Source organism: Oncorhynchus kisutch, linkage group LG29, assembly GCF_002021735.2.
Source record: "Oncorhynchus kisutch isolate 150728-3 linkage group LG29, Okis_V2, whole genome shotgun sequence".
In the NCBI taxonomy this organism is placed as follows: Eukaryota; Metazoa; Chordata; class Actinopteri; order Salmoniformes; family Salmonidae; genus Oncorhynchus; species Oncorhynchus kisutch.
In genome coordinates, this window is record NC_034202.2 from 333,075 (window position 1) to 358,834 (window position 25,760).

Genomic DNA, 25,760 nt, shown 5'->3' on the forward strand with positions numbered 1-25,760 from the left:
AAGCATGGAATATGACACTGTTATTAGGGCTAAACCTAGTGGGATAAAAACTTTACTTCAGAATAATGCATATTTTGGAATATCTCCGATTGTAAGCGATATCCAGGTGAATGGCATTGGTCTGCTAGATACGAAATTCAACAATCATTTATTAAGGGATATTTTCTACAGAAAGTCTATTCCCTCTGCGATATTTTGTTGGGCTTCATCGTTTGATGTAAACTGGCGCCGTGCTTGGCTCACTCCACATTAATGTATGATAACCAATAAAGTAAAGGAGATCTTTTTTCAGATTATCCATAGATTCTATCCGTGTAATAGCTTGATTTCTAAATATATACCTGATGTTACCAGTGAATGCAGTTCTTGTGAACTAGAAACTGAATCGATTGAACACTTATTCTGTCATTGTTTATATAGTGAAGTGTTCTGGACTGATGTAAAACTATATATTGGCCTCAAATTGCATACAACCATTGACATTTCTAAGTTTGACATATTATTTTACTACACTGATTCCACAATTGAACATGAGTATGTCATAAATCTCTTTATTTAATTGGGAAAATCTTTCAAACACAAATGAAAATGTATGAAGAAAAAGCTCCTTTTCTTAATTTTTCAAAATCTGATTTGGAAAACTATTTAGAGACTTTAAAACGTAAACAAAACAAAAAAATACGTATGTTTTGCATGTTACTGTTAGTAAAATAAATAGAGCCTAACTTGTTGTTCCAACTGGTTTTAAGCCTATCATGTACCTCCGACATTTTCGGAACATCACTTCGTCACAAAATCTTTTTTGCGCAGCCATTGACGATACCTGGTGAGTATATGAGGGAAATGTGCTTCATTTGCAATGAATGTAACATCGACGACTAAATGTGATGAAATATGACAATAACACGTCTAGCCAACCGACTTGTTTGACTACAGGGGCTACCAAAAATGTATATTTTAATGACGTTAGTGGATCGCTAGCTACTGTAAATATAGTATAGGGTGGCGCTGCGCAGGCATGTTAGCATTACCTAACAAGGTTTACAATGCTCACAAACTTTATTTGACCGCTGACAACCCTGTAAAACCTTAGCTAACATTTATATCAACTCAAAGTTGGAATTCTATACTATTTAATTGACTATTTTCTTTCGTTTTTTGATGGCATGCGTTTGAAGTGTATGTATTTGAATGCATTCTATGCAATGTGACAACCTGATGGTCATTGGGGCGTCTTTCTTTGTAAACTGAAATAAACTGCATATGAAGTAATAATCCTTTCGGACGCAGAGCTGGTCAAACAGCTGCTGGCATAGGCATGTTTTTGATGTCACTATTAATTGACAAAGGACATTTGATACGTTCTGATATGTATTCAGTATCTGTCATCCTGCATGTAGCTGTCATCCGGCATGTAGTTGTCATCCTGCATGTATCTGTCATCCTGCATGTATCTGTCATCCTGCATCTAGCTGTCATCCTGCATCTAGCTGTCATCCTGCATCTAGCTGTCATCCTGTATGTATCTGTCATCCTGTATGTATCAGTCATCCTGCATCTAGCTGTCATCCTGTATCTAGCTGTCATCCTGTATGTATCTGTCATCCTGCATCTAGCTGTCATCCTGTATGTATCTGTCATCCTGGATGTAGCTGTCATCCTGCATATATCTGTCATCCTGCATGTCCTGCATGTATCTGTCATCCTGCATGTATCTGTCATCCTGCATGTAGCTGTCATCCTGCATGTAGCTGTCATCCTGCATGTAGCTGTCATCCTGCACGCAGCTGTCATCCTGCATGTAGCTGTCATCCTGCATGTAGCTGTCATCCTGCATGTAGCTGTCATCCTGCATGCATCTGTCATCCTGTATGTAGCTGTCATCCTGTATGTAGCTGTCATCCTGTATGTAGCTGTCATCCTGCATGTAGCTGTCATCCTGCATGTAGCTGTCATCCTGCATGTAGCTGTCATCCTGCATGCATCTGTCATCCTGTATGTAGCTGTCATCCTGTATGTAGCTGTCATCCTGTATGTAGCTGTCATCCTGCATGTAGCTGTCATCCTGCATGTAGCTGACATCGTGCATGTAGCTGACATCGTGCATGTAGCTGACATCCTGCATGTATCTGTCATCCTGCATGTATCTGTCATCCTGCATGTAGCTGTCATCCTGCATGTATCTGTCATCCTGCATGTAGCTGTCATCCTGCATGTCCTGCATGTATCTGTCATCCTGCATGTAGCTGTCATCCTGCATGTAGCTGTCATCCTGCATGTATCTGTCATCCTGCATGTATCTGTCATCCTGCATGTAGCTGTCATCCTGCATGTAGCTGTCATCCTGCATGTAGCTGTCATCCTGCACGCAGCTGTCATCCTGCATGTAGCTGTCATCCTGCATGTAGCTGTCATCCTGCATGCATCTGTCATCCTGTATGTAGCTGTCATCCTGTATGTAGCTGTCATCCTGTATGTAGCTGTCATCCTGCATGTAGCTGTCATCCTGCATGTAGCTGTCATCCTGCATGTAGCTGTCATCCTGCATGCATCTGTCATCCTGTATGTAGCTGTCATCCTGTATGTAGCTGTCATCCTGTATGTAGCTGTCATCCTGCATGTAGCTGTCATCCTGCATGTAGCTGACATCGTGCATGTAGCTGACATCGTGCATGTAGCTGACATCCTGCATGTATCTGTCATCCTGCATGTATCTGTCATCCTGCATGTATCTGTCATCCTGCATGTATCTGTCATCCTGCATGTAGCTGTCATCCTGCATGTAGCTGTCATCCTGCATGTATCTGTCATCCTGCATGTAGCTGACATCCTGCATGTAGCTGACATCCTGCATGTAGCTGACATCCTGCATGTAGCTGTCATCCTGCATGTAGCTGTCATCCTGCATGTAGCTGTCATCCTGCATGTAGCTGACATCCTGCATGTAGCTGACATCCTGCATGTAGCTGACATCCTGCATGTAGCTGTCATCCTGCATGTAGCTGTCATCCTGCATGTAGCTGTCATCCTGCATGTATCTGTCATCCTGTATGTCACGTAATCATGAGTTTCATTTTTCCATTTTAATCACTAATTTCATTTCAGTTTTACTCTCAAACTTGACCAACAGTCATTTCATTATTTTGTTACATCCTATTAATTATTCATATTCTTGTGGGAATGTTGGAATATGCTATTAATCTAATCAATGTAATCTAAATTTGTAATATGCATTCATTCATGCATGCGTGCATTTATTTCATTTATTCATTCATTCAACTCTGTGTCACTGCAAAAGCCGTAGCCCTACAGGTCCCCTCCCACTGGGGCAGAGCGCAGAGGAGGATTTGCCCCGTCAGTCCTTCCTGCCTCCAAGGCCCGCCTCAGAAAGTGCTGAGGTAAATTCATCAACTGTAATGACACCACACAGTTAAGATATTAAACAGTATGCCATTCTACACAGTTGTCTTGTCTCCTGCATACTCTCTCCCTGTCCGTTTCTCTGAAACATTACCATTACCAGCCCTTCCCCCCATTCTCTACTCTCACTCAGCTGCTGCTTCCAGAGAGTTGGCGTTCATCTCTCACCAAGGAGCAGCAGTGGTGGAGGTCGACTTTGGGAGGTCGACACTCACCACTGACCTGGTTACGTGGTGGACGCCTCCCCAGCCACCCGCCTCCCCAATGCGGGCCGCTCTACAATCAGCCGCCCGCATCCCGAACCCCTTCTTCGGATGTCAGCTGTTCCTTTGGATGCGGAGGCACCCTATGCAAGGCTGGGCTCTACAAGACCATCCAGAGGGTCTTGGACATCGACTGCTGGTATCTCATGGCCACTGAGTACCTGGATTGTGGTCGGTGTAAGAAGAAGGTCGCGGGGTGGTCACGGGACCTTGTTAATCAGCTGGATACTCGGCACCTCTGTCAGTTCCCAGCAATGTTGACAGTGCATCACAGACCTACAGCAAGCTGTGTGAAAGTCACAGCGAGTCCTGGAAGCGGAGTTGTATACGGCACCTCGGCGAGTGCGAGCAGTTTCTGGCCTTGGGCACTGGGCGGCAGTTCACCGATCTGAAGGTCTGACCCAGGGGACCCCGCTGACGCACCCAGGTCTGGGCCATCCAGTCCCACCGCCCCTGAAGACAGAAGCTCTCCTGAGGCCCCTGATTGCCACGATTCTCCTCACCCTGACCACTCCTCTGATTCAGAGGTAATTATAATTTACCTTTTGTGTTATATGTTGTATGACTCCGATGACTTTTTCTCTTTGTTTAGCTATCCATCTTCTGGGACTGACCCTGATCTCTGATCCATGGTAATTTCCTCTTATCTGATTAGGTCATGGTTTCTAAATTAGCATACACAAAGTTTCATGGCCTAAACATTAATACTTGCAGTAATCATTCACTAAACAGGACTTAAAAAAAAATAAAGTTAACTTGAAATGTTACCAGGGCCTTGGTGGGGGTGAGGAACCGTCAGGGGCTGTCGGACCGCAGGGTAGACGGTCTGGTGGCACTGTGGCTGGTGCTGCCAGACTTCGACAAGCAGCGCTTGATCTACCCTGCCCGACGCCAGGAGGGGATCATTCAGGGGCGGTTCAAGGCAGCGACGGGGAAGAAGTCCATTATCCTTGGAATAGAGTCTCGCCAACGGTATGTTGTTAGTGTTCATGTCCTCCACCTGACAATTATATTGCCTGCCGCTACATTAAATGCATATGAAGGTCAGGCGATGGCTATCATTATTTTTCCTTGTTCATTAAATATTTATCTCCTCTGTTTCAGTTGCCTTCTCGGACTCAACTCGGGCCCTGCAAATTGGCCGGGCACCAGCCGTTTGGTGGAGGCAAACTCAGTCAGCTCTGTCAAATCCATCCGAGCGCCACAGTCTGCCGTCGTCAAGAAGAGCAGGTGGGCTCTCATTCTGGCAGACTGGCCATCAGCGAGGGATAAGCCTAGTTGGTGTTGTAATGTTAATGCCAATAAGAGGAATTATGGTGTGTTATTTTGTGTGTAGAGATTGCTGACATTATTGAATGTTTATTGGATTTACATTGCAATAATTCTCTTTCATCCTGTTTCCCAATGTAAACTCTGGTTCATCATTAAAACTCCTAGACTGGGCTTCTGTGTCTGTCATCACTCTTTGACCTGGTGCTCAAAGCACATGGCTGCTTAATATGCATTGTTGACACACACCCCTGCCCACTCCTCCTCTCACCCAGCAACCTCTCCCATTTACCCTCCTCCTTGGACTGAGAAGAATGGGCAATTTCTTAACTCTAGTCTTTAGCTTATTCTTTAGATGTTTGGTGCTGCTGGGTAACCATGATGTGCAGGCATAATCAAAGTGACACTGGACTAGTGTTAGCTAGCACTTGCCAGAGTATTTAGGGTGTGGATGTCGATTAAGGCAGCACCTGTGATTCAGAGGGGTTGGGCTAAATGAGGAACACACATTTCAGTTGAATGCCTTGTTGTACAACTGACTAGGAATCCCCTTTTAGGGTGTTGTTAGGTTTCCATCCAATTGGCGACTGATTTTCATGTGAATATTCTACATTTAGGAACATTTGGACAACGTGACTGGGAAGATTTTAATTTACTGGATATCCATATGCATTCAGATCCGGCTTGGCACAGGTAGCGCCAAGGTTTTTAGGTTACTTTCCTAAAACAATAATTTTCCAGTTTATGGTTCAGCTGTCAGATTTGAGCACTAAATGCATCAGGGCATTGCGTATGCTTAGGTGTTCACTGAATGATTTTAACATTTAAATATATAGCCTATATAAATCAAGAGAAATTTAGGCCTAGCCCAGAATATTTTGTATAAAAATAAGTATTATTATAGTTAGATTATAAGAGTAACTCTGGTAGACCTGAAACATTATTCATCACCTCAAGTTCAACTGTTGGAGCACCGGGGCACAATGCTTTCATATCATAGGCTTGTAGTAGCTAAAGCTTAATAATAACCACAAATCACACTAAACCTTCAACAAAAGTTTCTAAACTTATTAGGGTAATATCAAAAGTAAGCCATGCCATTGTTTCTAGGTAAAATACAAACAGGCTATTATATTGCGGCAAACACAGCATTACAGATGGAACTCAATTTGGCCAAAGACAATGGCTCAACAGAATGAAGTGAAACACTTGCGAACTGGTTTAAACCTTCAAAAAAGTTTTGAACAGGCTATATGGCAGAATTAATTAGTCTCATCAGAATCAAATAAAACAGGTTTTGCATATTTAAAGAACTGGTATGGATTAATAAACAGGCTTACAATAAAAACGACAAAACAGTTTGAGGGACAATGGTGCATAGAAGGCATAAAATTATTATAATTACATTTAAGTTCCAAAATTGCATCCTACCTGAATAGGGAGTTGTACAGTAGCATATATTCTTCTCATCTTAGTCCACTACAATATCAAAACTTTTAGTATAGGCATACTGTTTTTCTCTGACTTTTAGTATAGACATACTGTTTTTCTCTGACTTTTAGTATAGACATACTGTTTTTCTCTGACTTTTAGTATAGACATACTGTTTTTCTCTGACTTTTAGTATAGACATACTGTTTTTCTCTGACTTTTAGTATAGACATACTGTTTTTCTCTGACTTTTAGTATAGACATACTGTTTTTCTCTGACTTTTAGTATAGACATACTGTTTTTCTCTGACTTTTAGTATAGACATACTGTTTTTCTCTGACTTTTAGTATAGACATACTGTTTTTCTCTGACTTTTAGTATAGACATACTGTTTTTCTCTGACTTTTAGTATAGACATACTGTTTTTCTCTGACTTTTAGTATAGACATACTGTTTTTCTCTGACTGTTGTTTCACTTCAATGAAAAAGGCCTCCATCTTCGCAATCAACAGTATTTATTTTATTTAACCTTAAACTAGGCAAGACGGTTAAGAACAAATTCTTATTTACCAAAAGGTAAAAGGCCTACTACGGGGACAGGGGCTGGGATTAAAAATATAAATTAATTAATTAAAAATATAGGACAAAACACACATCACGACAAGAGAGACAATACAACACTACATAAAGAGAGACCTAAGACAACAACATAGCATGGTAGCAACACAACATGACAACAACATGGTAGTAACACAAAACTGGGTACAAACATTATTGGGCACAGACAACAATGCATCACGCAAAACAGCCACCACTGTCAGTAAGAGTGTCCATGATTGCGTCTTTGAATGAAGAGATTGATATACAACTGGCCAGTTTGAGTGTTTGTTGCAGTTCGTTCCAGTCGCTAGCTGCAGCAAACTGAAAAGACGAGCGACCCAGGGATGTGTGTGCTTTGGGGACCTTTAACAGAATGTGACTGGCAGAACGGGTGATGTATGTTCAGGATGAGGGCTGCAGTAGATATCTCAGATAGGGGTGAGTGAAGCCTAAGACGGTTTTATAAATGTGACTCGATTTAGGAAACTAGGTGTATGTTGCAAGTCACGACTTCACAGAAGAGCCGTTTCAACGTAAAAAATATTTGTTTTATAAATATATATTTTTGGGCAGAAATGCCTTCTTGAACATGTGACCTTTCATGTGCCTTAATAACACATTTGTATGTCATCTGTAAATATGAATAAAAATGTTTAATTACGAGCCTTGTTGGTTAAGCCACAGAAAAAGTCAGCAACCTTCCCACGATCCATGATTGGCTGAGATAATGAGTGGACTGGACATGCCGAGAGAGGAGTTCAGATTAGTCTGCCATATTGAAGGTTTCTGCCTATTTGAGCTCGTCAGTCTGTGTTGGTAATCCTGTCGAACGCGTCTTTTAAAAAACATGTATTGTGTAGTGGAGCTGCATAAGTGTTGCTCTCCACTTTCTGGAGGAAAATATTTAAAATCAGTGGAATTAGAGTCCGATAGCTAAAGAGATGGAGAAAACACCCGTCTCTGGATTACATCTTCAAACTAAGGGCAACTGTGGTATGGCATTCCTGACAGGGAGATGCGTCCATCATATATGTGGATGTATACAGCTAGCGCTAGCTAGCTACGTTTCCAGATATGACACGTTTCTAATTTTGACAGAAAGTGGTTTCATTTCAAGTTAAAGTGTACTGTTAACTAGCTAGCTAACAGTAGCTGGCTGGCTCCTTAGCTGACGTTATTATTTGTTTCTCAAAGCTGTTTGCTTTTCTAGTTAGAGCCTGTTAGGCATTGTTTGCACTTTGTTCATTGTTGTTTAACTAGCTAATGTTAGCTGGCTCGTTAGCTAACATTACGTGACGTGTGTACAACACACGTTGAATATGGCCGGTGTTAGTAAGCATCTACAAAAAAGCGTAATGAAATTGTTGCCAGCAGAGTTGGTTAGGCTGTTTTAATGTTATCCAGTGATAAACAAATCATTGGCCAGAGAAACGAGATGGGAGCTTAAGACGATGTGAACAGTGCTGAATGGGTGTAGACAAAGAAGAGCTCTTCACTAGATACCAAAACATTCAAAGGTTATTTTCTGAAAAGTAAGTTTACAAGTTGATCAACTTTCAAAGTATAATTAATTTCCCATTGTTCCTCAAATGCAGTGTATGATATACCATTTTGTAGCTCTGATTCTCTACTTTTATTCAATGTAAAAAACACCACTTCACATTTGGCTACATAAGAACGAATCCAGGTGGTGAGTCACAAATAAGCATCAACCGGTGGTTCTTGCGACGGGTATACAGAGATTACCTGTTTACCGAGGAGTATAGAGTGCAGTGATGTGTCTTTTAAGGAGAATTGGCCGAATGGTAAAGAACATCTAGCCACTCGAGAGCACCCCTACCTGCCGATTTATAAATTACATCTCCGTAATCTAGCATGGGTAGGATGGTCATCTGAATTAGGGTTAGTTGGCAGCTGAGGTGAAAGAGGAGCAATTACGATAGAGGAAACCGATTCTAGATTTAACTTTAGCCTGCAGCTTTGATATGTGCTGAGAGAAGGACAGTGTACCATCTAGCCATACGCCCAAGTGCTTGTATGAGGTGACTACCTCAAGCTCTAAACCTGCAGAAGAAGTAATCACACCTGTGAGGAGAGGGGCATTCTTCTTACCAAACCACATGACCTTTGTTTTGGAGGTGTTCTGAACAAGGTTAAGAGAAAGCTTGCTGGACACTAAGAAAGCTTTGTTGCAGAGCATTTAACTTCTCTAGGGTAGGGGGCAGCATTTGGAATTTTCAGGAAGTAGGATTTTTTGTTGTTGTCATAGTTTGTTGTAGTTTTCCATTCAATGCTTTCGCCGTAAAACATTTTTGAAATCTGACACCGTGGTTGGATTCACAAGAAGTTCATCTTTAAACCTATGTAAAATAGTATATTTTCAGAATTGTTTGAATTTGGCGCTCTGCAATCTCACTGGATGTTGGCCAGGTGGGACGCTAGCATCCCACATACCCTAGAGAGGTTAACACAAAATCCGGGGAGAGGCCAGTTGAGTATAAGACTGTATTATCTACTTCGTACTGCCTGAGCTATGTTGTTGATGTAAATTGAGAAGAGTGTGGGCCTAGGATCGTGCCTTGGTGTACACCCTTGGTGACAGGCAGTTGCTGAGACAGCCAAACAAATGTTTTGTCTTCATACACTTCGCTCTTTGAGAGAGGTAGTTAGCAAACCAGGCCAAGGACCCCTCAGAGACACCAATACTCCTTAGCCGGCCTACAAGAATGAAATGGTCTACCATATCAAAAGCTTTGGCCAAGTCAATAAAAATAGCAGCACAACATTGCTTAGAATCAAGGGCAATGGTGACATCATTGAGGACCTTTAAGGTTTCAGTGACACATCCATAACCTGAGCGAAAACAAGATTGCATACCAGAAAGAATACTATAGAGATCAAGAAAGCCAGTCGGTTGATTATTGACAAGTTTTTCCAACACTTTTGATTCATCCTTAGGGCTAGGCCCCTTTTTTCTAAATTTCTTCCTGAATGACGTGCCCAAAGTAAACTGCCTGTTGCTCAGGCCCTGAAGCCAGGATATGCATATAATTGGTACCATTGGAACGGAAACACTTTGAAGTTTGTTTAAATGTTAAAATAATGTATGAGAATATAACACAATAGATATGGTAGGAGATAATCCAAGGAAAAACAACCCCAATTTTATTTTGAGAGAGATCATCCTCCTACAATGGCAAGTATAAGGGCATACTGAAAATTAGCTCCCTGGATGCAACTCCTATGGCTTCCACAGAGTGTCAGCAGTCTCTGTTCAAGGTTTCAGGCTTGTAACTTCAAAAACGAATAAGAAATATCAGTTTTAGTACAGGGCCAATTTGTGTTTGCGCGCCATGAAGACAGGACGCACCTGCTAAAATCGGTTTCCTATTGAACATGCTTCTTTCTGTACAACATATTATCGTTTGATTACATTTTAGGGTATCTGAGGAGTAAATAGAAATGTATTTTGACTTGTTGAAACAAAGTTTAGGGGTAGATTTTCGGATTATTTTCTCTGCATGTTGAACAGGTGGATTACTCAAATCGATGGCGCCAACTAAACTGACTTTTTGGGATATAAAGAAGGATTTTATCTAACAAAACGACACTACATTTTATAGCTGGGACCCTTTGGATGACAAATCAGAGGAAGATTTTCAAAAAGTAAGTGAATATTTAATCGCTATTAGCTCGGACTCAGTGACCATCTGCCGGTGAAAAACTTTGTAGTGGGGCAGGGGAAAAAGAGGGAGAAACATCGGGGATAGCCGCATTAGAAGGAGTAGGAGATGAGGAAATGTTGGACGAGCAAGGAGGCATGGCTGAGTCAAATAGGAATCCTGACTTATGAAGTGCTGGTTTAAAGAGCTTAGCCATGTGGTTCTTGTCAGTAACAACAACATCATCAACTTTAAGGGATATGGGCAGCCGTTTGGAATGAGACTAACGTGAGGTAAAAATAATTTATTAATCAGAAGACTAATTGATCAGAAAGTAAAATATCTGAAAGTTGTATTAGGAAAATTATAATTTTGTAATCTGAATATTTTCCTTGGTGCCCTGACTTCCTAGTTAATTACAGTTACATGATTAATCAGTTTAATCACGAAATAATAATTACAGAGAGTTATTTGATAAATAAGTCTTCAGTTTTATGATGCCAAAGACACGACAACACCATTGCGAATCCAATCTATCCAACAAGTATATGTTAATTTACATTTAATGACAGTAGGCCTATAAAAAAGGTTGGTCAATGGGAATCGCTGAATGTCATTAGCCACACTTTTTGGTGTTTTGTAACTGAGGTTTATTTCCCATTCATGAAGTGGTGTGAGTATACATGCAGTTTGTATGCTGGAATTATTTTGGAGTGGACGAACATGCCAACTTTTTGAAGTGATTTGTTTGACAATCGGATGAATATATTATGACTGGTTGTGTTCATGCCACATTAAAAGGGAATCATTTTTCACTGTTTAAATGTTGTCTTTATTACTAGGTCCATAAAAAACGTGTGCACGAGCTTGGTGCACTCAATACAGAGACCTTCGAATGTCATGGTGTAATTTTCAGTCTGCCCACAACTGATCCAAATCGAATGAAGCATTTAAGTCACAGGGCTTTTGCTCCATTATTCAAATGACATTTCACTGTAGCCTAGACTAGAATGTTGTACTCACTTAAAAACAATAATGGAATGTTTTTATGTGTGGTACCATTGCTAGTAGTTAGCCTACTGCAGATCTGGACAAATTATGCATCTACATTTATTGTCATTGTGAATGGTGGATAGAGGGCAGGATAGTACAGTTAGTTTTAACAAGTTAGTACTAACAAGTTAGTACATGGAAAAGCGTAGTGCATAATGGAAGTACCAAAACACCTTGATATGGGGGAGGCACATGCAAGCAGATTAGGATATTTGGCTAGGATGTAAGAAATTATATAGTAAAACCTGCAAAAGAGTGAATGTAAACCGGGGAAGAAACTCACTACCCTCCATTGTGCCCAATAAAAAAAACACATAACCCTCCCCAAAGCGAAACAAATAGTTTGACAACCCATCTGTATTTTGGACCAACCTTCCCCCACAGTAAATTTGGATCTTTCCCTTATCGTTGGGTATTGTACAAAAATGTTTAGTGATTTACTAGGAATGATGGTTGGTGACCAATCTGTGGTTTTATGGAATATTTTATTTTACACACAACCTGGTCTCAGAGCATTTCATATTATTCTGTACGTAAATCAGTGACACTCCATTTAGTATGATATGCTATGGTTCGTATGGTATGTTTTAATTTGTGGATGTCCATTCTCATTTCTTGTGATGTTATGAATTACAATTTGTATTGTATGTTACGAATTTGCAAATGTACAATACGTTACGAAATCGCAAAACGTTGTTACTGTAATTTAATCATGCCAATGTGCTTTCATCAATTGAAAGCCCTTAATCTATTTTATGAGAATTTGTAAGATTTCTTGTTTGCATAAAATAGACGCAGACCAGTCTTTCAACAATAGGTAATATAATTTATTCTCGGAGCGCGCTCCCACTTAATCACGTGCAGCAGTTTATATACAGATCATGACGTCATTTCACTGCTTTAACAGAATCCCCTACTCTCGACCGGGACAAAGTAAGGTGAAAAGTTCATTCTAACTTGCTAACACACTCCCAGATAACTTTTGACCCCTCAACATTATCGATCACCACTGAACTGACAGTTTTAGGAAACCCTAACCTAGGAATGCACTCACTGCCTTATCTAAAAACCCCAGAGCTAAGTTTCAGTTGGGTCAACCATGGGCTAACGACCTTATGTGTTTACACAGTCCCCAACCCATTTGTTTCTGCCTCGTTGGAATGGTGTTCATTAACTTTTTATTACTCCTTGTCCGTGTCACACAATCCCTTCTTATGAACTCATATTCTTAATCACTTATAACAGAGTATACGTTTACTTAGTTACAATTCTATTTGTACAATATGTTATGAATTTGTGAAACGTATGATATGTTACAAATTTTAGCTAGGTGGCTAGCTGGCTAACATTAGCTAGGCTAGGGGTTAGGGTATGGAGTTAGCGTTAAGGTTAGGGTTAGGGGAAGGGTTAGCTTCACGGGTTTGGGTTAGGGGAAGGGTTAGCTAAAAGGTTTAAGTTTAGGCTTAGGGTTAGCTAACATGCTACGTAGTTACAATTTGTTTTCTATTTTGCAAGTACAGTGAGGGAAAAAAGTATTTGATCCCCTGCTGATTTTGTACGTTTGCCCACTGACAAAGAAATGATCAGTCTATAATTTTAATGGTAGGTTTATTTGAACAGTGAGAGACAGAATAACAACAACATAAAATCCAGAAAAACGCATGTAAAAAATGTTAAATATTGATTTGCATTTTAATGAGGGAAATACGTATTTGACCCCTCTGCAAAACATGACTTAGTACTTGGTGGCAAAAACCTTGTTGGCAATCACAGAGGTCAGACATTTCTCGTAGTTGGCCACCAAGTTTGCACACATCTCAGGAGGGATTTTGTCACACTCCTCTTTGCAGATCTTCTCCAAGTCATTAAGGTTTCGAGGCTGAAGTTTGGCAACACTCCACAGATTTTCTATGGGATTAAGGTCTGGAGACTGGCTAGGCCACTCCGGGACCTTAATGTGCTTCTTCTTGAGCCACTCCTTTGTTGCCTTGGCCATGTGTCAATTCAACATGACTTCTGCCAAGTTCAAAACAACTCAAAACTGGGAAATCTCAGACATCAGTACTCACTGAAGACTCACTCAAGACAACTGGGAACTCGGATTAAACTAGTCATCCAACTCGGAATTCCAAATCGGGACTTCGGGCCTCTTTCTAGAGCCCACAAGGAGGACTGCCGCGCCACCTTCCTGTTCAAGTGAGCACAGCACAACAATGTGAGTCCAAAAATGGATTTTTGCTGCTGTATATGTATACTGTAGCCAAGAAAGTAATACTGAGTGTATGTTGTGTAGTAAGATGTTCGTAGCCCATGTCCCTCTCTTCCCTCACGACTTGGTGGTGCACATGTAGCCTATAGTCTGCTTTAGAGGAATGTAATCATCTGTGCCCTGGACACCATTTGTGAATTGATCGCTCCCCATCTATCTTCAGAGTTCGTTCTGTTAGGTGACCTAAACTGGGATATGCTTAACACCCCATCAGTCCTACAATCTAAGCTAGATGCCCTCAATCTCACACAAATCATCAAGGAACCCACCAGGTACAACCCTAGCAGATGTTCTGAAAGAGCTGCAAAACCTGGACCAGTACAAATCAGCTGGGCTAGACAATCTGGACCCTCTCTTTCTAAAACTATCCGCCGCCATTGTTGCAACCCCTATTAGCAGCCTGTTCAACCTTTCTTTCGTATCGTCCGAGATCCCTAAAGATTGGAAAGCTGCGGCAGTCATCCCCCTCTTCAAAGGGGGTGACACCCTAGACCCTAACTGCTAAAGACCTATATCCATCCAGCCCTGCCTATCTAACGTCTTCGAAAGCCAAGTTAATAAACAGATCACTGACCATTTCGAATCCCACCGTACCTTCTCCGCTGTGCAATCCGGTTTCCGAGCCGGTCATGGGTGCACCTCAGCCACGCTCAAGGTCTTAAACGATATCATAACCGTCATCGATAAAAGACAGTACTGTGCAGCCGTCTTCATCGACCTGGCCAAGGCTTTCAACACTGTCAGTCACCGTATTCTTATCAGCAGACTCAATAGCCTTGGTTTTTCTAATGACTGCCTTGCCTGGTTCACCAACTACTTTGCAGAGAGAGTTCAGTGTGTCAAATCGGAGGGCATGTTGTCCGGACCTGGCAGTCTCTATGGGGGAACCACAGGGTTCAATTCTCGGGCCGACTCTTTTCTCTGTATATATCAATGATGTAGCTCTTGCTGCGGGCAATTCCCTGATCCACCTCTACGCAGACGACACCATTCTGTATACTTCTGGCCCTTCCTTGGATACTGTGAGATTCAATGCCATACAACACTCCTTCCATGGCCTCCAACTGCTCCTAAATGCTAGTAAAACCAAATGCATGCTTTTCAACCATTCGCTGCCCGCACCTGCCCGCCTGACTAGCATCACCACCCTGGACGGTTCCGACCTAGAACATGTGGACAACTATAAATACCTAGGTGTCTGGTTAGACTGTGAAGTCTCCTTCCAGACTCATATAAAAAATCTCCAATCCAAAATCAAATCTAGAATTGGCTTTCAATTTCGCAACAAAGCCTCCTTCACTCACGCCGCCAAACTCACCCTAGTAAAACTGACTATCCTACGGATCCTCGACTTCGGCGATGTCATCTACCTAATAGCTTCCAATACTCTACTCAGCAAACTGGATGCAGTCTATCACAGTGCCATTCGTTTTGTTACCAAATCCCCTTATACCACCTACCACTGCGACCTGTATGCTCTAGTCGGCTGGCCCTCGCTACATATTCGTCGCCAGACCCACTGGCTTCAGGTCATCTATAAGTCTATGCTAGCTAAAGCTGCGCCTTATCTCAGCTCACTGGTCACGATAACAACACCCACCCGTAGCACACGTTCCAGCAGGTATATCTCACTGATCATCCCCAAAGCCAACACCTCATTTGGCCACCTTTCCTTCTGTTTCTCTGCTGCCAGTGACTGGAACAAATTGCAAAAATTCGCTGAAGTTGGAGACTTTTATTTCCCTCGCCAACTTTAAACATCAGCTATATGAGCAGCTAACCGATCTCTGCAGCTGTACATAGTCCATCTGTAAATAGCCCACCCAATCTACCTACCTCATCCCCATACTGTTTTTATTTACTTTTATGCTCTTTTGCACACCAGTATCTCTACTTGCACATCATCATCTGCTCATTAATCACTCCAGTGTTAATCTGCTAAATTGTAATTATTCGCTCCTATGGCCAATTTTTTGCCTGCCTCCTCATGCATTTTGCACACACTGTATATAGACTTTATTTTTTTCCCCTACTGTGTCATTGACTTGTTTATTGTGTTATTGGCTTGTTTATTTTTTATTCCATGTGTAACTCTGTGTTGTTGTCTGTGTCACACTGCTTTGCTTTATCTTGGCCAGGTCGCAGTTGTAAATGAGAACTTGTTCTCAACTAGCCTACCTGGTTAAATAGAGGTGAAATGTAAAAAAAAATTGTAATAATTAGAACCACAGTAATACAGTGGTAGCTATTTAAAATGCTCCTACTCTTGAGCCAGTTAAATTATAAGACCAACTTTAAAACATTTAGGCAACCAACTTAAATTTTATTTTTACTTTTATAAACTATATACAGTACCAGTCAAAAGTTTGGACACACCTTTGGTCTGAGGAGTCCAAATTTGAGAATTTTGGTTCCAACCGCTGTGACTTTGTGAGACGCAGAGCATTTTAATGGATGATCTCCGCATGTGTGGTTCCCACCATTAAGCATGGATGAGGAGGAGGTGTGAGGTAGAGTATCTCATGATAAGCTGTAGACCACACTATCTACCAAGAGAGTTATTTTTCGTAGCTGTCTACATATCACCACAGACCGATGCTTGCACTAAAGCCGCACTCAATGAGCTGAATACTGCCATAAGCAAACAGAAAAATGCTCATCCAGAGGCAGCGCTCCTAGTGGCCGGGGACTTTACTGCAGGGAAATTTAAATCAGTTTTACCTCATTTCTATCAGCATGTTAAATGTGCAACCAGAGGGAAAAAATCTATAACAATGAAATGCTTTTAAAGGTTGGTCATGGCTCACATCAACACCATTATCCCACTCCAATTTGCATACTGCACCAACAGATCCACAGATGATGCAATCTTTATTGCACTCCACACTGCCCTTTCACACCTGGACAAAAGGAACACCTATGTGAGAATGCTATTTCAACACTATAGTGCCCTCAACGTTCATCACTAAGCTAAGGACCCTGGGACTTAACACCTCCCTCTCCAACTGGATCCTGGACTTCCTGAAGGGCCGCTCCCAGGTGGTAAGGGTAGGTAACAACACATCCGTCACATTGATCGTCAACACAGGGGGCCCCTCAGGGGTGTGTGCTCAGTCCCCTCCATAACTCCCTGTTCACTCATGACTGCACGGCCAGGCACGACTGCAACACTATCATTAAGTTTGCTGATGACACAACAGTGGTAGGCCTGACCACTGACAACGATGAGACAGCCTATAGGGAGGAGGTCAGAGACCTAACCATGTGGTGCAAGGACAACAACCTCTCCCTCAACGTGATCAAGACAAAGGAGATGATTGTGGACTACAGCAAAGGAGGACCCAGCACGCCCCCATTCTCATCGATGAGGCTGTGGTGGATCAGGTTGAGAGCTTTCTAGTTCCTTGGCGTCCACATCACCAACAAACTAACATGGTCCAAGCACACCAAGACAGTCGTGAAGAGGGCACGACAAAACCTATTCCCCCTCGGGAGACTGAATAGATTTGACATGGGTCCTGAGATCCTCAAAAGGTTTTACAGCTGCACCATCAAGAGCATCCTGACTGGTTGCATCACTGCTTGGTATGGAAACTGCTCGGCCTCCAGCCGCAAGGCACTACAGAGGGTAGTGCGTACGGCCCAGTACATCACCGTGGCCAAGATTCCTGCCATCCAGGACCTCTATACCAGGCAGTGTCAGAGGAAGGCCATAAAAATTGTCAAAGACTCCAGCCACCCTAGTCATAGACTGTTCTCTCTGCTACTGCACGGCATGCGGAACCGGAGCGCCAAGTCTAGGTCCAAGAGGCTTCTTAACAGCTTCTACCCCAATCCATAAGACTCCTGAACATCTAATCAAATAGCTACCCAGACTATTTGCATTGCCCCCATCTTCTAAGCTGCTGCTACTCTGATATTGTCTATGCGTAGTCACTTTAATAACTCTACTTACATGTCCATATTACCTCAATTACAACACCGGTGCCGCCGCACATTGACTCTGTACCGGTACCCCTTCTATATAGCCCTCGCTATTGTTATTTATTGCTGCTCTTTAATTATTTGTTATTCTTATCTCTTACTTTTGAAAGTTATTTTCTTAAAATGTTTATCAACTATAACTATATAAATTTCAATAATATAACTCACAAACAGTAGCTCTTGAACCGTTCAAGCGACAGACACATCCTATAAAAAAAGCTAGCATGCACACCACACTTAAGCTATTAACACGAAACCAACATCCAAATGTGCTGCCCCAACTTGCTTGAGAAAATAGTTTTGATATTATTTCGGGTTTTTGAATTACAACAATACTTAAATGAGCTCCCAATGCATTTCAAAGGGAATAAAGTTGACATAGACCTACAGTTGAAGTCAGAAATCCCTGTCTTAGGTCTGTCAGGATCACCACTTTATCTTAAGAATGTGAAATGTCAGAATAATAGGAGAGAGAATTATTTATTTCAGCTTTTCTTTCTTTCATCACATGCCCAGGGGGTCAGAAGTTTACATACACACAATTAGTATTTGGTAGCATTGCCTTTAAATTGTTCAACTTGGGTCAAATCGTTTTGGGTAGCCTTCCACAAGCTTCCCACAATAAGTTGGGTGAATTTTGGCCCATTCCTCCTGACAGAGCTGGTGTAACTGTGGGCCTCCTTGCTCTCACAAGCTTTTCAGTTCTGCTCACTTTTCTATAGGATTGAGGTCAGGGCTTTGTGATGGCCACTCCAATACCTTGACTTGTTTGTCCGTAAGACATTTTGCCACAACTTTGGAAGTATGCTTGGGGTCATTGTCCATTTGGAAGACCCATTTGCGACCAAGCTTTATAACGTCCTCACTGATGTCTTGAGATGTTGCTTCAATATAGCTACATAATTTTCCTTCCTGGTGAAGCCATCTATTTTGTGAAGTGCACCTGTCCCTCCAGCAGCAAAGCACCCAAACAACATGATGCTGCCACCCCTGTGCTTCACGGTTGAGATGGTGTTCTTTGGGTTGCAAGCCTGCCCCTTTTCCCTCCAAACATAACAATGGTCATTATGGCCAAGCAGTTCTATTTTTCTATCTAGTTCTATCAGACCAGAGCATTTCTCCAAAAAGTATGATCTTTGTCCCCATGTGCAGTTGTAAACCGTAGTCTGGCATTTTTTGGCGGTTTTGGAGCAGTGGCTTCTTCCTTGCTGAGTGGCCTTTCAGGTTATGTCAAGATAGGACTCATTTTACTCTGGATACAGATACTTTTGTACCTGTTTCCTCCAGCATCTTCACAAGGTCCTTTGCTGTTGTTCTGGGATTGATTTGCACTTTTCGCACCAAAGTACGTTCATCTCTAGGAGACAGAACGCTTCTCCTTCCTGAGCCGTATGACGGCTGCTTGGTCCCATGGTGTTTATATTTGCGTACTATTGTTTGCACAGATGAACGTGGTACCTTCAAGCATTTGGAAATTGCTCCCAAGGATGAACCAGACTTGTGGAGTTCTTGTCTGATTTATTTTGATTTTCCCATGATGTCAAGCAAAGAGGCACTGAGTTTGAAGGTAGGCCTTGAAATACATCCACAGGTACACCTCCAATTGACTCGAATTATATCAATTAGTCTATCAGAAGCTTCTAAACCATCACATCATTTTATGGAATTTTCCAAGCTGTTTAAAGGCACAGTTAACTTAGTGTATGTAAACTTCAGACCCACTGGAATTAAGATATTTATTTCACTGTGTCTGTAAACAATTGTTGGAAAAATGACTTGTGTCATGCACAAATTGTCCTAACTGACTTGCCAAAACCACAGTTTGTTAACAAGACTGTTTTGGAGTGGTTGAAAAACGAGTTTTAATGACTCCAACCTAAGTGTATGTAAACTTCTGACTTCAACTGTACATGAGGAAAATGTTGAAATGTGGGCATGTATCTCCTTTTACACCATTTAAGCTATCAACGCCAAACCAACGTTGAGATGATCACACTGACCCAACTTATATTGCTTGTGTTTATTATAACTATATAAATGTTTATAAAATTTGCCTAAAATAACTCAAACAGTAACTCTTCAACCGTTCAAGCTAGAGACACTAAATCAACTTTCACATGTTCAGGCTATCCTAACCTCCAATTCTTAAAAACATGTATCAATTATGACTATATATATTTGCATAAAATGACTCACCAACAGTAACTCTTATACCATTCAAGCTGGAGACACCAAAACAATTTTCTAATGTTCAGTCATACCTTCAAATGGGTCAGCTTTATGCAAGCCCAAACAGTTTGTGGGCACAGTTTGTCACTGCAATAGTGCAATGAATGTACAGTCGTGGCAAAAAGTTTTGAAAATGACTGCTGCCTCAGTTTGTATGATGACAATTTGCATATACTCCAAAATGTTATGAAGAGTGATCATGCAAATTAACTGAATCCCCCCCCCAAAAAAATTCCACTGTGTTTCAGTCCTGCCACAAAAGGACCAGCTGACATCATGTCAGTGATTCTCTCATTAACACAGATGTGTTAGGTGTGGACAAGGCTGGAGATCACTCTGTCATGCTGATTGAGGTCGAATAACAAACTGGAAGCTTCAAAAGGAGGGTGGTGCTTGGAATCATTGTTCTTCCTCTGTCAACCATGGTTACCTGCAAGGAAACTTGTGCCGTAATCATTGCTTTGCACAAAAAGGGCTTCACAGGCAAGGATATATCGACCAGTAAGATTGCACCTAAATCAACCATTTATCGGATCATTAAGAACTTAAAGGAGAGCGGTTCAATTGTTGTGAAGAAGGCTTCAGGGAGCCCAAGACAGTCCAGCAAGCGCCAGGACCATCTCCTAAAGTTGATTCAGCTGTGGGATCGGGGCACCACCAGTACAAAGCTTGCTCAGGAATGGCAGCAGGCAGGTGTTAGTGCATCTGCACGCACAGTGAGGCAAAGACTTTTGGAGGATGGCCTGGTGACAAGAAGAGCATCAAAGAAGCCAATTCTCTCCAGGAAAAACATCAGAGACAGACTGATATTCTGCAAAAGTTACAGGGAATGGACTGCTGAGGACTGGGGTAAAGTCATTTTCTCTGATGATTTTCTCCGATGAATCCCCTTTACGATTGTTTGGGGCACCCGGAAAAAAGCTTGTCCAGAGAAGACAAGGTGAGCGCTACCATTAGTCCTGTGTCATGCCAAGAGTAAAGCATCCTGAGACCCTTCATGTGTGGGGTTGCTTCTCAGGCAAGGGAGTGGGCTCACTCACAATTTTGCCTAAGAACACAGCCAATTTTACCAACACATTCTCCGAGAGGAACTTGTCACCTGGATGGTTGGGAGGTTTGGTGACGAACAATGCCTTTTCCAGCATGATGGAGCACCTAGCCATAAGGCAAAAGTTATAACTAAGTGGCTTGTGTGTAGATTGATGAGAAAAAAAATCTATAATTTCATAGAATTAGGCAAAATGTGACAAAATATGGGAAAAGTGAAGGGTCTGAATAGTTTAAAAAAATATATTGAACCTTTATTTAAGTAGTTAAGAACAAATTCTTATCTACAATGACGGCCTACACGGGCCAAAACCTAAAGACACTGGGCCAATTGTGCGCCACCCTATGGGACTCTCAATCACGACTGGTTGTGATACAGCCTGGAATCTAACCAGGGTCTGTAGTGAGATGCAGTGCCTTATAATACTTTCCAAATACACTGTAGTTACTGTATGTGCATCTTTCCCCACCTCATCTCGGAAACTCAGTTGAGCAGGTTTGACTGAAAAGGACTCTGTCTGAAGTATATTTTTGTTTTGCTTATAAAGAGAACCACATTCCTAACACCTTTTGAATTTGTATTATTTTTATGACAGGATAGGAGCAGAAGCAGGGAAACACCCCCAGACTCCGGGCCCTGCCTGCTTCAGTAATTCATATTAAAGTGAATAATACCTGTCTGTATTGATAAATGTAACACATGGTACATTGGCAAAATGACAGGAGGAACAAGAAACCTTTCCCCAAATATTTTGTTTATTTACTATAAAATAAGTTCAAATTCATGATATAAAATGCTTCGATTAGGGTAAAGATTTGAATAATTTAAATATCTTGATATATTTTAACTTAAAGGATATAGTTTCATTTTTTTTCTTCATATCCCAGAGACTTCATGAGAATTTTGCACCAAAAATTTGCTAATATAAGTTAGCCCTTAGCCCTGGAATTTTTTAAAAAGAGGAACCAAAAAACACAATAGTCAATACAAAAGAATATACTGTATATTTATATATATATTTAGAAAGTGAACTTTGGTAGAATAGGACACATGAGGTAGTGGAGACTGGAATAAAAGAGCAATAGACATTCTTTACAAATAAAAAAGTAAGTGGCACAGGAAACAGCATACAATTTCACACACACATTTCAAGCCAACTCAGATCCAAAAAAGGACACAAGATTACATCACATCAACATAAAATGAGAAAATATAATGCATAAAGACTAGAAAGCTGGCTGAGACACAGGTGGATAAGAGGAGGATTCAGAAGGCATTGAGAGATTATAATTCTTACCAGACATGACAAATTGAAGTAATTTTATGAATTTGACCAAAACAGATTTTTCTTCCAGTATATAAAAAAAAGACAAGAGTGCATAACTTTAAAGCTTTTAAAAATACATTGAAAAGTAAGATAAGAAAAATAACCAGAAGTAGGAACAAAAACTAATATTTATGGAAAATAGTGTGGTATAAAAATACAGTCAAGTACAATAATTTTAAAACTTCACATTTATTTACATTTAAGTCTTCAAGCACATAAAGAAATATGATTAGTATTAAATATATACAATTGTATGCAACAAAAAAACAGTATTTTTTAAATTGTCTCAAACCATTGCCATTATGGAATTCGAACTCTTGAACCCTTTAAACTAGAGATTCAAATATAAAATTAAATGCATATTTCCAATTCAATAAAATAAAAAACTTTCTTCATCTTAATTATCATCATTTTACTTTCTTAACTGATTACAACAACACTTGAAGAGTTATAGTTCATACAAGTAACACAATTTAGGATCATGCTTGAGAAAGAACTCTAATTAAAAAGAGAGAAAAAACATTTACAAGCTAAAAAAGTCTAGCTTGAGTTCAGAAATATCACTTGACTCAAAAAAACTACATTGAACAGCATTTATATTTATCAAATTGAAAATCCCCCATGGAAAAAATAAGTTTGAGAAAACCTCAGATATATACGGATTTTATAACATCTTAAAAAAACAAATAGTTCTCAGATCAAAAATAACTGAATTGTCGTGTGATATTCTACAACGGAATAGCACCAAAAGAATGGTAGATCAATATTGAAAATAGAGGTTTTGAAGGTTCATTAAATTATAAACAAATACACAAATATGCGTGCCGCACACAGCTCAATCGTAACAGCAGTTAAGAGGCCGACGGGGGATTTCTATTAACGCCGTGGCCCGACATTAAAACGTTGTTGGGAGACCTTACCTCCATACTCAACAGATGTCTCAATTTGTAAGGATAGTTTTGAAGAGAGAATAACATCCAAAAAGCTAAGAAACATATTTTTTCGTTTTTATATATATATATATATATATAATAAATATACACTGAGCATACCAAACATTAGGAACACCTTATTTAACCTGTCTCCTACCCTTCACCTACACTGTTTGAAGTGGATTAAACAAGTGACATCAATAACGGATCATAGCTTTCACCTGGGTTCACCTGGTAAATTTGTAATGGAAAAAGCAGGTGTTCTTAATGTTTTGTTCACTCAATATAACAATTTTTGTTACATACACAGTACCAGACAAAAGTTTGGAAACAACTACTCATTCAAGAGTTTTTCTTTATTTTTACTATTTTCTACATTGTAGAATAATAGTAAAGACATCAAAACTATGAAATAACACATATGGAATCATGTAGTAACCTAAAAATTGTTAAACAAATCAAAATATATTTTATATTTCAGATTCTTCAAAGTAGCTAACCTTTGCCTTGATGACAGCTTTGCACACTCTTTGCATTCTCTCAACCAGCTTCACATGGAATGCTTTCCCAACAGTCTTGAAGGAGTTCCCACATATGCTGAGCCCTTGTTGGCTGCTTTTCCCTCACTCCAGGGTCCAACTCTTCCCAAACCATGTCGTTGGCGGTTGGGGCCACAGTGTCTCCTGAACCCTCCTGTCTCAGCCTCCAGTATTTATGCTGCAGTAGTTTATGTGTCGGGGGGCTAGGGTCAGTTTGTTATATCTGGAGTACTTCTCCTGTCCTATTCGGTGTCCTGTGTGAATTTAAGTGTGCTCTCTCTAATTCTCTCTTTCTTTCTCTCTTTCGGAGGACCTGAGCCCTAGGACCATGCCTCAGGACTACCTGACATGATGACTCCTTGCTGTCCCCAGTCCATTTGAACATCGTGGCCATGTTCTGTTATAATCTCCACCCGGCACAGCCAGAAGAGGACTGGCCACCCCACATAGCCTGGTTCCTCTCTAGGTTTCTTTCTAGGGACTTTTTCCTAGCCACCGTGCTTCTACACCTGCATTGCTTGCTGTTTGGGGTTTTAGGCTGGGTTTCTGTACAGCACTTTGAGATATCAGCTGATGTACGAAGGGCTATATAAATACATTTGATTTGATTTTGATTTGATTTGAATTGGGTTGCAGCACTCCCTCACTCTCCTTCTTGGTCAAAAGCCCTTGCACAGCCTGGAGGTGTGTTGGGTCATTGTTCTGTTGAACACAAATTATAGTCCCACTAAGCGCAAACCAGATGGGATGGCGTATCGCTGCAGAATGCTGTGGTAGCCATGCTGGTTAAGTTTGTCTTAAATTCTAAATAAATCACTGACAGTGTCACTGGCCAAAGCACCCCCACAACATCACACCACCTCCTCCATACTTCACGGTGGGAACCGCACATGCGGAGATCATCCGCTCACCTACTCTGCGTCACACAAAGACATGGCGGTTGGAACCAAAAATCGCAGATTTATCAGACTAAAAGGACAGATTTCCACTGGTCTAATGTGCATTGCTCGTGTCTCTTCTTGTTGTTGGTGTTCTTTAGTAATGGTTTCTTTCCAGGAATTTGACCATGAAGGCCTGATTCACACAGTCTCCTCTGAACACTTGATGTGGAGATGAGATGAGTCTTATTTGGGGAAAAAGGATAACTCTAATGAACTTATCCTCTGCAGCAGAGGTAACTCTGGGTCTTCCTTTCCTGTGGCGGTCCTCATGAGAGGTTCATCATAGTGCTTGATGTTTTTTGCCACTGCACTTGAAGAACCTTTCAAAGTTCTTGACATTTTCCGGCTTGACTGACCTTCATGTTTTAAAGTAATGATGGACTGTTGTTTCTAATAGCTTATTTGAGCTATTCTTGACATAATATGGATTTAGTATTTTACCAAATAGGGCTATCTTCTGTATACCACCCCTACCTTGTCACAACACAACTGATTGGCTCAAACGTATTAAGGAAAGAAATTCCACAAATGAACTTTTAACAAGGCACACCTGTTCATTGAAATACATTCCAGGTGACAACCTCATGAAGCGGGTTGAGAGAATGCCAAGAGTGTGCAAAGCTGTCATCAAGTCAAAGGGTGGCTATTTGAAGAAAATATATTTTGATTCGTTTAACACTTTTTTGGTTCCTACATGATTCCATACGTGTCATTTCATAGTGTTGATGTCTTCACTATTGTTCTAAAATGTAGAAAATACTAAAAATAAAGAAAAACCCTTGAATGAGGAGG

The 25,760-nt window shown here is 40.9% G+C and overlaps 1 protein-coding gene across 3 annotated transcripts; it reads left to right on the forward strand.

The window, feature by feature from the left end:
- The first annotated feature begins 237 nt into the window (after window positions 1-237).
- LOC109875915 (uncharacterized) lies at window positions 238-5,126 on the forward strand. 3 transcript variants are annotated; one of them, XR_004206220.1, is made up of 6 exons: window positions 238-826; window positions 3,299-3,398; window positions 3,554-4,210; window positions 4,276-4,315; window positions 4,455-4,655; window positions 4,788-5,126. XR_004206220.1 is itself a non-coding variant. In XM_031809635.1 (4 exons), exon 1 carries the CDS (start codon window positions 1,319-1,321, stop codon window positions 3,059-3,061), a length of 1,743 nt encoding a protein of 580 aa, XP_031665495.1. In that variant the 5' UTR covers window positions 816-1,318; the 3' UTR covers window positions 3,062-3,398; window positions 3,554-4,315; window positions 4,455-4,655; window positions 4,788-5,126. The 3 variants fall into 3 exon arrangements, 1 of the variants encoding a protein (XP_031665495.1); XR_004206219.1 differs by lacking the exon at window positions 4,276-4,315 and having other exon boundaries at window positions 245-826; XM_031809635.1 differs by having other exon boundaries at window positions 816-3,398; window positions 3,554-4,315.
- The last annotated feature ends 20,634 nt before the right edge of the window (window positions 5,127-25,760 follow it).

Bases quoted from the DNA above. Each gene is read 5' to 3' on its own strand.
- LOC109875915 (XM_031809635.1), top strand. From the start codon at position 1,319: ATGTTTTTGATGTCACTATTAATTGACAAAGGACATTTGATACGTTCT.